The 14472-nt window shown below is 42.7% G+C and overlaps 1 protein-coding gene across 5 annotated transcripts in view; it reads right to left on the bottom strand.

The window, feature by feature from the left end:
* DDX11 (DEAD/H-box helicase 11) overlaps positions 1-14472 on the bottom strand; it is a 226642-nt gene that overhangs the window by 23081 nt on the left and 189089 nt on the right. For all 5 annotated transcript variants that reach the window (XM_073621668.1, XM_073621667.1, XM_073621669.1 and 2 more), the window contains one exon: positions 7359-7471. In XM_073621668.1, the coding sequence (XP_073477769.1) occupies positions 7359-7471 (113 nt within the window). The remainder of the gene's footprint in view (positions 1-7358; positions 7472-14472) is intronic.

Genomic DNA, 14472 nt, shown 5'->3' on the forward strand with positions numbered 1-14472 from the left:
TAGTGACGTACTAGACATACTACATGGTTTTTCAGCTCTTTAGCGCCACCCTTTGGGCTCCTTCTGCTAATTTCGTGTTAGAAGTTTGGTGAGTGTTGATTCGCGCTTTTCTTTTAGTGTTTTTCATTTAGTGCTTTTCATTTCGTTTCTGAACAGCCGTTCGTCAACCAGACATGTTGCGGAATCGGAGGAGATAACGCGTTATCTATTATTGGTCTTGGAGTTATTGCTTTGACATTACTTTTTTGGTTGAATAATGATTTGATTTGGTATATTTTCTATATTTTTGGATGCATAGAATGCACTTTTTGGTTAAGTTCTATTGGCAGATAGCATGTCTAATTTTATTTGTTTTCTTTTTTAATGCACAATGAAAAAAATTGTGGAGAATAATACTTGGCTATGTGTTTTACTTCAAATGACAGTTTGGAGTAGGCAGTTACATTTAAAAAATACAATGTAAAATTGACAAGGGACACCAACATAGTTGTATCTTTGATCTTAAAGATTACGGGATAATGGTGTTGTGGTAACTTGCCAAAAAAAAACAAAAAACAACAAGCATAATATTATTATTCTTGATATCACTAGAAAAAAAAAGCCTTTGAAAATTATCCATCAGTATCACCAGCAAAGCAGCTTCATTATTATCCCATTAGAGAAGAAGAGAATTGTGCGCTGCATTTTGAGACTTCATAATTTGCCACGTCACGAATATTAATTCTCCATTACGAACGCTAGTTTACAAGACTGACCGATTCTGCTTCCGAGTATGCGTGTTTGTATTTTGCACTTTAGTCCAATGGACTTGTGTACATGCGATCGGAAAATCCGACAACGCACATTTGTTGGTGAAAAAAAAATGGAAAACCTACTAGCCAACATTTGTTGGTGGAAAGTCCGACAACAATTGTCTCCGGAGAGCATACACATGGTTGGATTGTCCACCAACAGCCTGACATCGAACATTTCCCGTCAGAAAATCCGATCTTAAGGGGCTTTAGAGTTCCCTTCACTGGAACTAAGGGGCCAAGCCCAACCCCTGTAAAACAACCCCACACCATAATCCCCCTTCCACCAAATGATTTGGACCAGTGCACAAAACAAGATCCATAAAGACATGGATGAGCGAGTTTGGGGAGGAGGAACTTGACTGGCCTGCACAGAGTCCTGACCTCTACCCGATAGATCACCTTTGGGATGAATTAGAGCGGAGACTGAGTCAGGCCTTCTCGTCCACATCAGTGTCTGACCTCACAAATGCGTCTCTGGAAGAATGGTCAAACATTCCCATAGACACACTCCTAAACCTTGTGGACAGCCTTCCCAGAAGAGTTAACCACTTACTGACCGCGGCACGACGATGTACGTCCAAACTTTGAACGGGGATATCGTTGTTATGGCAGCAGCTAGCTGCCGGTATCCCCGTTTTCGTGCGGCGGACGGCTTTCAGATAAAAGTGGTCCATGCGGCGGATTCGCCGCAAGATCACTTTTATCGGTGGCGGGAGAGGGGCCCCCCCTCCCACCGCGATCCGGTGCCCTCCGGCGCTTACCGGAGCCGTCGGTAGCGGCGGAGGCGATCGCGTCCTTCCCTGTGGTGTTCCTGGAGACGAGTGAGGCTAAGATGGCGCCCACTCGTCTACATGACACTGCTGGGCGGAAGCGACGTCAAAACGTCACTTTTTTTCAATGTCATTTTTTTGAATTACTTTTTTTTTTTTTTTTTTTATTGCATTTTAGTGTAAATATGAGATCTGAGGTCTTTTTGACCCCAGATCTCATATTTAAGAGGTCCTGTCATGCTTTTTTCTATTACAAGGGATGTTTACATTCCTTGTAATAGGAATAAAAGTGACACATTTTTTTTTTTAAAAAAACAGTGTAAAAATAAATAAAATAATGTAAAATAAATAATAAAAAAAAAAAAATTTTTTAAAACCCCCTGTCCCGACGAGCTCACGCGCAGAAGCGAACGCATACGCGAGTAGCGCCCGCATATGAAAAAGGTGGTCAAACCACACATGTGAGGTATCGCCGTGACCGGTAGAGCGAGAGCAATCGTTCTAGCCCTAGACCTCCTCTGTAGCGCAAAATATGCAACCTGTAGAATTTTTTAAACATCGCCTATGGAGATTTTTGAGGGTAAAAATTTGACGCCATTCCACGAGCGGGCGCAATTTTGAAGCATGACATGTTGGGTATCAATTTACTTGGTGTAACATTATATTTCACAATATAAAAAAAAAATTGGGCTAACTTTACTGTTGTCTTATTTTTTTATTCAAAAAAGGTAATTTTTTTCCAAAAGAAGTGCGCTTTTAAGACCGCTGCGCAAATATGGTGCAAAAAAAAAGTATTACAACGATTGTATTCTCTAGGGTGTTAGAAGAAAAACCATATATAATGTTTGGGGGTTCTAAGTAATTTTCTAGCAGAAAAACCTGTTTTAAACATGTAAACACCTAAAATCCAAAACGAGGCTGGTCCTTAAGTGGTTAAAGCTGTTATGGTTGCAAAGGGTGGACCAACGCAATATTGAACCCTACGGACTAAGACTGCGATGCCATTAAAGTTCATGTGGGTGTCCCAATACTTTTGGTAATATAGTGTATATGCAAATCTGGGGGTCTAATACGACACAAAAAAAGCATGATTGCCGGTGTGATGAATATTCACATCGTCAGATGCTGAGCAACTATTGGTTGCTGAGCTAAATATCCAGATTTGGCGTCCCGATATGGCTCTAACGGTAGCCATTGATATAAGAATCTTTATTTTCAGTCTTGATCCAGCACAGCCGAAGAGATGTCTTACCTGCTAAGGACACTCTGCTAGACGGTGATTGCTCACTATGTACTGAGGTACAGCCACTAGGTGGAATTGTACTTTTGATTTTGCCTAGTGTCCAACCAACTAAAGGCAGGAACTACATCCAGAGGTCACAGACTGTGTTCCTCCAATGACAGCTGTGCAAAAAGGTGTTAACAACTACATGGAGTATGCTCTCTCTCCCCATGTTGCAGTTGGTAAGTGCTGGGGGTGGGGGGGGGGGGAGCACTGCACAGCTTTCGAACCAGAAGTGCTTTTTCCTGTGATGCTGGGAGCAAGCGTCCAATGTATGGAGTGTCCGGACAACAAGTCAGGGCTGTAGAACAAGAACATGGGAGGGGTTTTTTTTGCCAGGCTTCGGGGGTACCGCAAATGGCCTACAGGTATGCCACCTACTGTATAATAAACTATATTTTTTAAGCTGCTGTTATTTTAAACCTACTTGCGTCCCTTGTCTGTAGAGTCACTTTCATGCAAAAGGTGCATTAGAGTTTTAAGACATTTCCTGCATAAAAAACAGTTACTAAGCAGAACACGGGGCGGTACAGGGCTATAAACTGAAAAAAGTTTAAGACTTCAAGTATGCTACCCACTCATGTTTAGAACCTATTTTTTGGTGACAAAGTAACTTAAGATGAGAGGACTGTGTCCATACTTCTATGTGTGTCCTGAGCCATGATCCCGACCACGACACCATCTGCCTGGAGTTTGCATGTCCTCCCTGCGTGGGTTTCCTCCGGGTACTCCGGTTTCCTCCCACACTCTAAAGACATGCTGGTAGGTTAATCGGATCCTAAATTCTCCCTAGTATGTATGAATGTGAGTTAGGGACCTTAGATTGTAAGCTCTTTGAGAGTAGGGACTGATGTGAATGTACAATGTATATGTAAAGTGCTGCGTAAATTGACGGCGCTATATAAGTACCTGAAATAAATAAAAAAATAAATAAATGAGGACACTGATAACTGGGTTTTTTGCACAGAACAGATTAAGCTTTCCTGTAATTACATGGGCGTTTTGTGCGGTCAGTTTACATGCCAATTGTGCTTAGCGGGGTTCTTGGAGTGTTTAGCAGCGAGCACTACAGATCGCCCACCCAGACAGTACTCCAGCTGTTCAGAAATTCTTATCTGGCCTATTGAGAGTTAGAAAATGTATCATAATTTAGGGATTATGGGGCCCTCCTCTCCCTGGAGACACCCCCCCCCCCCCAAACCTTCCTGATCCTATCAGTGTGTAATCCCCTGGAAGCAGACTGACATTTTAGGTAATTTGAATGTGGCATTTGCAGCCTTTTCAGTGAATGTATGGCTGATTGACTGTGACTGTACCAGAACCCGCCACAATCAGGCTCATCAGGTGCTGTGTGATGTAGATAGGAAATTAATTCCTCCCTTCTGTACACCGGGATTTCTTTTAGTATTCAGAAAATGGGGCAAGTTCAGCTTAGCACAAAGATGAAAAACATATGCAGAACTATTTTATCTGCCAAAAAATTTGCAATGAAGCGCACATACACCTGTACATTAAAGAGAACCTGTCAGGCATGAGCATTTGTAGAAATCTGAATCTACATTCTTAAAGTGGTATTAAACCCAAAACCAAAAATGTATTATATTGCAACTTACCAATCATTAGATGTGGTGGCTGCATTAGTTTTCTTTTATTGTAGGCTTTTTCCCCTTTTTTTTACCTGGTGATCTGGCCAGTAACACATCTCCTGTATTATAGTGCCCCCACTCTGGATGAAGGAGCACAGGGGGCACATCTGAACAGCATCATGATCAGTTTGGGGGGGAGGGGAATGTTAGATGTATTAGCATATTTAGATATGCTAACAAATTGAAGCTGAACTCCAGCTTTTTTTTTTCCCTTTTGGGATAAAGGTTTTACATGAATAAATAAAAGCTGATCATTGTAAGAACCCTTGTCAGCGGTAAATGGGTTTGTCGCAACACTCTAATACATCTGAAGGACAGCTTACTGGCTGGATCGTTAGATGAAAAAGAAAGAAAGCCTAAAAAAGAAAATGAATGCAGCCATCACAGCTAATAATTGGTAAGCTGCAATATAATAAATATTTGTTTTTGGGTTTAATACTATTAAAATTAGGGTGCCTCTAAGACAGGGGTCGGGAACCTATGGCTCGCGAGCCAGATGTGGCTCTTTTGATGGCTGCATCTGGCTCGCAGACAAATCTTTAATACAAAAATTATTAACTTTAAAAAATATAAAACATTCCAGATCTGAAGGGCCTGGTATGGAATTTAGGGGGACCCCCATGCATTTATTTATTTTTTAATTTTGGTTCGGGATTCCCCTGTGGGGAAATTCCATGCCGTTTTTATCAATGAACTGTCGTGTATTGCCGGACCGACAATTCATTATAGCCGGCGCTAGCGATAGTAGTTTTACATGACTTTTTTCCCTTTAGAAATGTAATTTTACTGACAGACTGTTCTAAACACGGGAAACATGCGCCCCTTTACAGGCATACTATAGACACCCCCCAGGTATGAAATTTAAAGGAATATTACACTTTTATTGTTTCACTTTAAACATTATTAAAATCACTGCTCCTGAAAAAAACGGCCATTTTTAAAACTTTTTTTGCATTGATCCATGTCCCCTGGGGCAGGACCCAGGTCCCCAAACACTTTTTATGACAATACCATGCATATAAGCCTTTAAAATTAGCACTTTTGATTTCTCCCATAGACTTTTAAAGGGTGTGCCGCGGCTTTCGAATTTGCCACGAACACCCGAACATAAAGCCCATCCCTACCCGCAACCATGAACATGAGTGGTAGGAAATGAATGGATTGAAATACATGAGAATACATGAAGGGCCTGGTATGGAATTTAGGGGGACCCCCACGCATTTTTTTTTTTAAATTTTGGTTCGGGGTTCCCCTGTGGGGAAATTCCATGCCGTCTTTATCAATGAACTGTTTTGTGTATTGCCGGACCAACAATTCGTTATAGCTGGCGCTAGCGATAGTAGTTTTACATGACTTTTTTTCCTTTAGAAATGTCATTTTGCTGTCAGACTGTTCTATACACAGGAAACAAGTGCCCCTTTACAGGCACACTACCGTTAGCAACAGCATAACAGCGTTATTAAAAAGAATTCAGAGGACATGTCATGTTCAGCAACTTTGCTGTATTTCTTTGTTTTGTGATTTATCCCTTAATAAAAACACCTGATTGTTAAAAAAAAGAATTCACAGACTTATTGTACTTTAAAAAAGTGTTGGTCTTACATAAAATGCACACATTTACTTGTATTTAGTTTTAAACATATTGTATGGCTCTCACGGAAATACATTTTAAAATACCGTATTTATCTGCGTATAACACATGCTGGTAGGTTAATTGGATCCTGTCTAAATTGTCCCTAGTATATGAATGCGAGTTAGGAACCTTAGATTGTAAGCTCCTTGAGGGTAGGGACTGATGTGAATGTACAATGTATATGTAAAGCGCTGCGTAAATTGACGGCGCTATATAAGTACCTGAAATAAATAGAAATAAAATAACACACACTTTTCCCCCTTAAAATCAGGGGAAAATCATGGGTGCGTGTTATCACCGATCTCCGCTGATTATGAGTGGAGCGAGCGCCAGCGATATACACATAGCTGAGTGTACTCGGCTTCGCTCACAGTCACGCCCAGAGGAGCCGAGAGAAGCCGAGCACACTCGGCTTTGTGTAATATGTCGGCGGCGCTCGCTCCGCTCACAGTCATGCCCAGTCCCGCCATTGGACCAGTGTTATGTCCATCATAAGGGCGGGACTGGGCGGGCCAGCGAGAGGTAGAGAGAAGCCGAGAGAAGCCGAGTACACTCGGCTTTGTGTAATATGTCGGTGGCGCTTGCTCCGCTCCACTCACAGTCAGCGGAGATCGGCGCCAATTTTAAATAATCAGCCTGCAATGAGGCTAGGAATGCTGCAAAGACACTAGGCAAGGCTGCAGATGGACACTGGACAAGTTTGCAATGATGGACAAGGCTGTAGATGGACACTGATTAAGGCTGCATTGATGGGCATTTAAATGTAAGTTTTTTTTCCTTAAAATTCCCTCCTAAACTTGAGGTGCGTGTTATACGCCGATAAATACAGTATGTGGCGTTCATGGCTCTCTCAGCCAAAAAGGTTCCGAACCCCTGCTCTAAGAGATAGATGTGTGTGCTGCTAATCACTTGTATTCCCTCCTTAGCAAAGCATAAATGTTAGCTCAGGACCAAATGATTGTGCAAATCAAATGTTATAGGTGGGAAGCAAAACAGGATCTACGGAAAGAGATCTGCCCAGTGGAATTTCCAAGAGAGATAAGGAGCTGACCCCATTATATCTCATCTTTTTTTGTTTTTGTCCTTATTCTAAAATAAATATGTAGTCTACTATACAGTCTCTTTAAAATATAAACGGCCTTCCCCTTTCTAAAGAGAAGCACTATAATGACAGTAACGTTTAACGTTTAAGTGAAAGGCAGAGATGATGCAGGGACAAGGTGCCTCTCTCACCGGCTGCATGGTACCTCCAGCGATGATGATAGAACGACACTCCTTTAGGACCTCAGCAAAATGCACAGCAGGGTTTAGCATGAGAAATTTCAGACTGCTCTGTGCCACAGTACCTGCAGAGACAGACATTTTCCATCACCTAAGGTTATTCAGCTATTCTGTTTACATACCTGCTATCAGACAAAAGGATCAATTTTCTAAAACCTACCAGTAGCACAAGACTTCCCACTGACACAGCAAAATTAAGCCATTAACTTTTTTTTTTTTTTTTTCTGCATAGACTGTGGAAGGGTTACAACCCCTGTCAACACTTCACTGCTGATCTCTATAGGACAAGTTTTGCTTACTTCTTATCTATTTGATAGATTTCGGGCAAAACAAGACTTGAGGAGGTTCATCTATCTCTGTTTATTTGATGGGTATCAGGCAGAACAGAAAGTGAGAGAATTCTCCCCTCTTCCTATCTGATGGGCATCAGAAAGACAGAGGAGAGCATTTCCTCACTTTCTGTTCTATCGGATGGGTATTAGGCAGAATAGAAAGTGAGGAAAAATCTCCCCCCCTACCTATGTGATGAATACCAAGAAGAACAGGAACTAGGGAAATGTTTGCTTCTGTCCATTTGTGGCCATCATCTGGATAAGTACCCAGGGTGCAGACAAGTAGCTGAAGGGCAAGACCACAAACTGGTAATGAAGGGGCCCAAATAAAATGTGGGAATTGACGATGTTCTGGAAAGATGAGGACATGTAGGTAAGCATCTTTTGATATCCACACAAAAGTCAGAAAGTCCCCTTGGAAAAGGGCACAAGTAATAGATTTATCTAGGTCCAATGTGGAATTTCTAGACTCGAATGAAGACATTCATAGCTTTGAGATCCAGAACGGGGTGAATGCCTGCTTTGAGCTTGGGAACATTCAGTAGATTATAGTAAAACCCCTGAATCCATTCTACAACAAAAATTTGGGCAACGACACCTTAAAGTGTTTGTTACCCCAGCATTCCTAATATGTGTCTGCTGTACCATGTACTTGTATGAAAAAGTATCCTGTTCTCTTTGTATTGCTTCCTTTATGTGAAATCCCTAGTGTTCCTGCCAGTCCCTCTGTTTTTCTGTTAAAAAAAAACTGACCACACTATGCAGGAGAACACACAGTGGTTAGTTCTCTAGGTGTGCTGGGAACCCAAGCTGCTCTCCTCCAATGATTAGACTTGTCCTAACTTGTCTCCCCTGCACAGCCTTTCACTGGGAAGATCAGTGTTCTGCTGCTTCTCCTCCCCCTAGCTGTTATGCAGCTGAGAACAGAGGGAAAAAAAGGTATTTACTGTATAATGTTTTTTCCTTTACAAAGATTTATTAGCATGTAATCCAACATATCAGGTCAACATTCAGATGGTTTGTTTAGTGCAATAAACAAAAGACAAAACAAAAAAGGAAAATATATATAGAAAATGAGAAGAAAGGGACATGAGCAATAGGAATATGCTGGTGCTAACCGCAATGCTCCATGGGGTGAGCAGGGGAAAAAGATGTTAAGTCCAGAAGAGGTGTTCTGAGATGTTCCAGGGAGCACAAGGCATCTGTAAACAAAATTGTCCACATGTGGAACCCAGCATATCCAAACAAAATTTTTGATCAAGGGTCTCCCTATCGATGTGGATGTAACTCAAAAATTAGAACTAAATAAAAGAAAAACAATTATTGAAAATACAATGTTATAAAGTATAACCAATCTGATCAGGACTATCCCTGGTGGCCTGACAGGCATATGTGATTAATGCATAAAGCATAATGAACTCAAGAGAAGGAAGCAACCAATAGGAGAAGAGAGAGTCTGAAAAAGAAAAGGAGAATAAGAAAGAATAAGAAAGAAAAGCAGAAGAGAAGAAGAGAGTCCACGGGGAGCGTATTGTCGGACCGGGAAGGCTGAGTATATGTAATCCATGGCTGCCGAACTCTAAGAAATTTGTCATGCGTGTCTAACAAAATGGCTGTCAATTTCTCATTCACCACGACATTGTTCATACAATTCTTGACTGCCTCAAAACTGAGCATGGGGGTTTTCCATGCCTTAGCAATAGTCAATTTAGTTGCAGTAAAAAGATGTTGTGCCAGCTGCCTTTCCGGACATAGCAATTCGGCAATAGGTTTGCTTAGAAGGGCTTCATAGGGGTCCCTTTTAAGGTTAACATGAAATAAGAATTACAAATAAGGGCGTAAACCCTGACCCATAGCCTGCACGCCCTCGGGCATGACCACCAAATATGTGCCATGGAGCCTTCTTGTGAACATCCCCGAAAACGGAGAGGAGAGTAAGTTGGGATAAAGCGGGCCAATCTAGCCAGCGTGTAATACCATCTATAGAGCACTTAATAGGCATTCTCCAATATAAGAAACATTTTTGAACATTTGAATATGGCTATGGTCATAATCTGCCAGTCCTCTGGGTCAAGCTACCTCCCCAGTTTTTTTTCCCATTGGAAATGATAGGGTCTAAGCGGGGGCTTTCTTGCAGAGATTATAGATGAGTATATCAGAGATATCAGGCCCGGAGAATGGGGTCTAGCTCTGCATATACTCTCGAAAGGAGTCAGAGTATATGGGGTAGGGCGGGATTTAATGAGTTGTTGGATAAAATGCCTAAGTTGTAGGTAGCTATAGTGTTCTCGCAAGGGGATACCATGAGAAGAGCGTAAGGCATTGAACGTCAATATCCTAGTAGGAGTGAACAGGGAGTGGACGTCCGTGAACCCATTCGTGGTCCGCCAGGAAAATTGGGCCGGGTTTTCACAGCCTGGAGGAAACAATGGGCAATGGAGGAGAAGTCGTAAAAGTGGGAGATGAGGGGAAATCAAACTCGCAGAATATTTGACAGAGTCCCATAATCGTAGAGAGTAGGCCAGACATGGTTCTATTACAGCCGGGCGATGAATGGGAGGGAGCCAGGGTAAAGAAGAAACAGGTATGGGGTCGGAATCAACAAGGTCAATTGTGGCCCATAGTGGCAGCTGATACGTTTCATGAAGATGGGAAAGCGGAGCTATGCTTGCTGCAGCGTAGTAGGCCTGTAGGTTAGGGACCGAAAGGCCGCCATTGATCCGTCAAGCGTACAAAACCTGCTTATTGATTCGAGGATGGGTACAACCCCATATAAACTGCAAAAGCTTGCGTTGATGTATTCATAAAATATGTGAAGGGACTAAAACAGGCAAGACCCGAAAGAAATAAAGCAGTTTTGGGATACAAGACATGCGAATTGCGGTTACCCTGCCAAACGAAGACAATGGTAAATGGGACCAGGAGGACAGCAAGTCAGACAATCTTTTAAAGAGGAGGTCCGCTGAAAAAATGTTTTTTTTTTTTTAAAAGTCAGCAGCTACAAATACTGCAGCTGCTGACTTTTAAAATAAGGACACTTACCTGTCCAGGGCGCCCACAATGTTGGCACCAAAGTCCGAACCGTCCCTCGGGTGCTGGCGCTGCCATCTTCAGTAAGGGAATCAGGAAGTGAAGCCTTGCGGCTTCACTTCCTGGTTCCCTACTGGCGGAGTCGCGCTGCGCAATCTGAATGGTCCCTGCTGTCTCTGGGACCCGTGTGTCTCCCAGAAGACAGCCGGGGGGGGGGGGGTGGGGGGGTGGCGGTTTGAGTGGCGTAGCTCCCGCAGGAGTCTATGCCCGGCAGTGGGTGCAAATACCCGTATTATACAGGTATCTGCACCCCCCTCCCCCCTGAAAAGGTGCCAAATGTGACACCGGAGGGGGTGAGGGTTCCAAAAAGTGGAAGCTCTATTTTTGCGTGGAACTCCGCTTTAAATAAGGATGGGAAATTGGCCTGGTACAATTCTGCATATGATGAGGTAAGGTGGATTTCCAGGTAAGGCAAAAGAAGAATACCACTGAAAGGGGAAGGCTGTTTTCAAGTCCGTCAAAACTGGAGAAGAGAGATTGACCGAGAGAGCCTCAGATTTGGAGGGGTTGACACGAACACCCGAAAGAGAGCCAGAAGTGTCTAGAAGGGATAGTAACTTTGGTAGAGAGATTCTAGGGGAAGTTAAAGTTAACAAGATGTCGTTAAAAAGTTAAAAAGGATATTTTATGAGAAGAGCCTGCTACATCAATATCCTTTATATCTGGATGGGAACAAACCGCCTCCGCCAATGGCTCTAGAGCCCAAATAAAGGGAAGTGGTGAGAGTGGGCACCCTTGAAGAGTACCCCTCCCAATATTGAGAAGGGGTGACTCAAATCCATAATACTTCATTTTAGCCCGAGGGGTCATATAGGACAGTCATCCAACGCAGAAATGAGGCACCAAATCCATAATGGCGAAGTACGGAAGTTAGAGAAGGCCATGACAAAGTGTCAAAGGCCTTATTCACATCCAGAGACAAAAGCATTGATTCCAACGAACGGCTGTGGGCTATATGCTGCCTCTGTGGTACAAAACCAACTTGATTCTTTTTAATTAAGTGGGGAAGAAAAAAAAAAAAGAGTTCAAACTGTTAGCTAGAATTTGTCAGAATATTCATGTCTATATTAATAAGAGAAATGGGCCTAAAATTAGCCCAAGAGAAGTAGTCGCGATCAGGTTTGGGGATCGTCACGATATTAGCAGTCAAAAGATCCGATGTAAAAGATTGGCCATCTTTGACAGAATCATACATAGCTGTCAGATGTGGAGCTTTAACGTCAGCTAGCTTCCTATAGTAAAGTGCTGTGTAGCCGTCAGGTCCAGGTCGCTTAGGTCTTTAATACATTGAGGCTCATATGGCCCTTATGGACCGGGACATCCAGGTATCAGGAGTCCTTCAGTCAGCGTGGGGAGCAAGAGACTATTAGGCAAATTGTCTTGACTACCCAACTGACCAGGAGCCGAGTACAGTTTGGTAAGATGGTAACTGAATTCATCCAAGACCTTCACTGGGTTACCAGTGAGTACGTAGTGTGATAGGGGTGAATTTAGGTGTAAAGGTGCGGAGTCTGTTGGCCAGCATTTGGTTTGGTTTGTTCGTGTACCACTTCTGGCGAGATCAACGCAAGACACGCTCAGCGCTATCAGTGAGACAGAGGTCCAACTCGGGCTTGATCCAAGAGATCCAACAGTTTATGATTAGCAGAGGTGGGAGATAGTTTAAATGCTTTGGAAAGTACTTCCAAACAGGTCTCTAAGTCTCGCTGCTTAAATAGCGTTTTCCTTTACGTTTCGAATCCAACTGTATAATGTGTCCCCTAAGAACCGCCTTGTATGCCTTCCAGAGAGTTACAGAAGATGAGACTGAACCTGCATTACCCGCTTCAGACCCGGAAGATTTTACCCCCTTCCTGACCAGAGCACTTTTTACAATTTGGCACTGCGACGCTTTAACCGACAATCGCACGGTCCTTTTTACGTCCTTTTTTCACACAAATGGAGCTTTCTTTTGGTGATATTTGATCACTTCTGCGTTTTTTATTTTTTGTGCTATAAAGAAAAAAACAGCAACAATTTTGAAAAAAAAAAAACCACAAAACAAAATTTTTTACCCCCCAATTTAAAAAAAAAAAAAAAAACATTTCTTCATCAGTTTAGGCCAATATATATTCATCTACATATTTTTGGTAAAAAAAAAACAGCGCAACAAGTGTATATTGATTGGTTTGCGCAAAAGTTATAGCGTCTGCAAACTATGGAAAAGATTTATGCCATTTTTATTATTTTTTTTTATACCAGTAATGGCAATGATCTGTGATTTTTAGCGGTACTGCGACATTGCGACGGACAGATCAGAGACTTTTGACACTTTTTTGGGACCATTGGCATTTATACAACGATCAGTGCTATAAAAATGCACTGATTACTTTGTAAATGTCACTGGTAGGGAAGGGGTTAAATGTGTGTTCCCTCACTGTGTTCTAACTGTGTGGCGATAGGATTGAAAAGAAGAGGAGACATATCTTTTTTCCTGCTTAGTAGGAACAAACGATATGGCTCCACTCCTCTGACAGCACAGGGATTTGTGTGTTTAAACACACAAATCCCCAAGCTGGCGCTTGTGCGTTTAAACACACAAATCCCCAAGCTGGCGCTTGTGCGCACGATTGCGCGTGGCCGGCAGCATTCGTGCCCACGCGCATCGGGTCCCCTGCCGTGCGTCGGTGTGCCCTCTGGTGGCCGAAAAAGGGTAGGATGTACCTATACGGGATTTTGCCCAGGAGAGCCATTGTGCTGCAGTATATCTGCGTGACATGGTCGGGAACTGGTTAATGCAGAAATAGTCCGCAGATGCCTTCAGAATTTCAGCCTGAACCTCTTGGAGGAATAAAAGCCAATCATTTATCACCCACGGCGAGTGTTGAGGTTTATCAAGAATGGAGCGAAAAACCACCAATACGGGATCATGATCTGACCATGGGGTGGCAAGGATGGAAGAAGAAACCACTAAGGGGAGAGGTTTCCTCAGCATAAACACATGGTCTATTTTTGAGCGAGAATGATGGGGATGCGAATAATGTGTGTAATCTTTACCCAGGGGATGAAACTCCCTCCAGAGGTTGATCAGACCATGAATTTGTAGAGACCGAACAAACTTCTTGGCATCAGGGGAGGGGGCCGCACGTTCTGAGGGATACTTGTCCAGAGAAGGGTTTAAAGGCAGGTTAGAGTCTCCCACGAGAAGGTGAGTAGCCTTTTGATGGGATGCCAGCAGGCAACAGATATGGGTCAAAAAAGGTTCCCGGGGCAGAGTTTGGAGCATAATAAGTCATAATAGTAATTTCCGTATCTTGGATAGTACCTTGTTATAACAGATACCTACCGTCTGGATCTGCTACCTGTTTAGTGCAACTAAAAGGAACTGATTTGCGAAAGGCAATGAGCACCCCCCAGTTGAAAAATAGGTTTCTTGCAGGCATGCTATATTGATCTGCTGCCTCTTGAGATACTTAAAAAATGTCACTATTTTTTGAGGAGAGTTCATGCCCTGAACATTCAGGGACAACCAATTTAGTTGCATATTAAATACAAGGAAAAGGTTGAATTGGCTCCTTCAAGCTCAAACCCCGTGGACTCATTAAAGAGAAGAAAGGTTGAAAAGTAAAAAAGATCAAGCGTGAGATAAGAAAAGGGGATCATGT

Source organism: Aquarana catesbeiana, linkage group LG03 (genome assembly GCF_042186555.1).
Source record: "Aquarana catesbeiana isolate 2022-GZ linkage group LG03, ASM4218655v1, whole genome shotgun sequence".
NCBI lineage: Eukaryota > Metazoa > Chordata > Amphibia > Anura > Ranidae > Aquarana > Aquarana catesbeiana.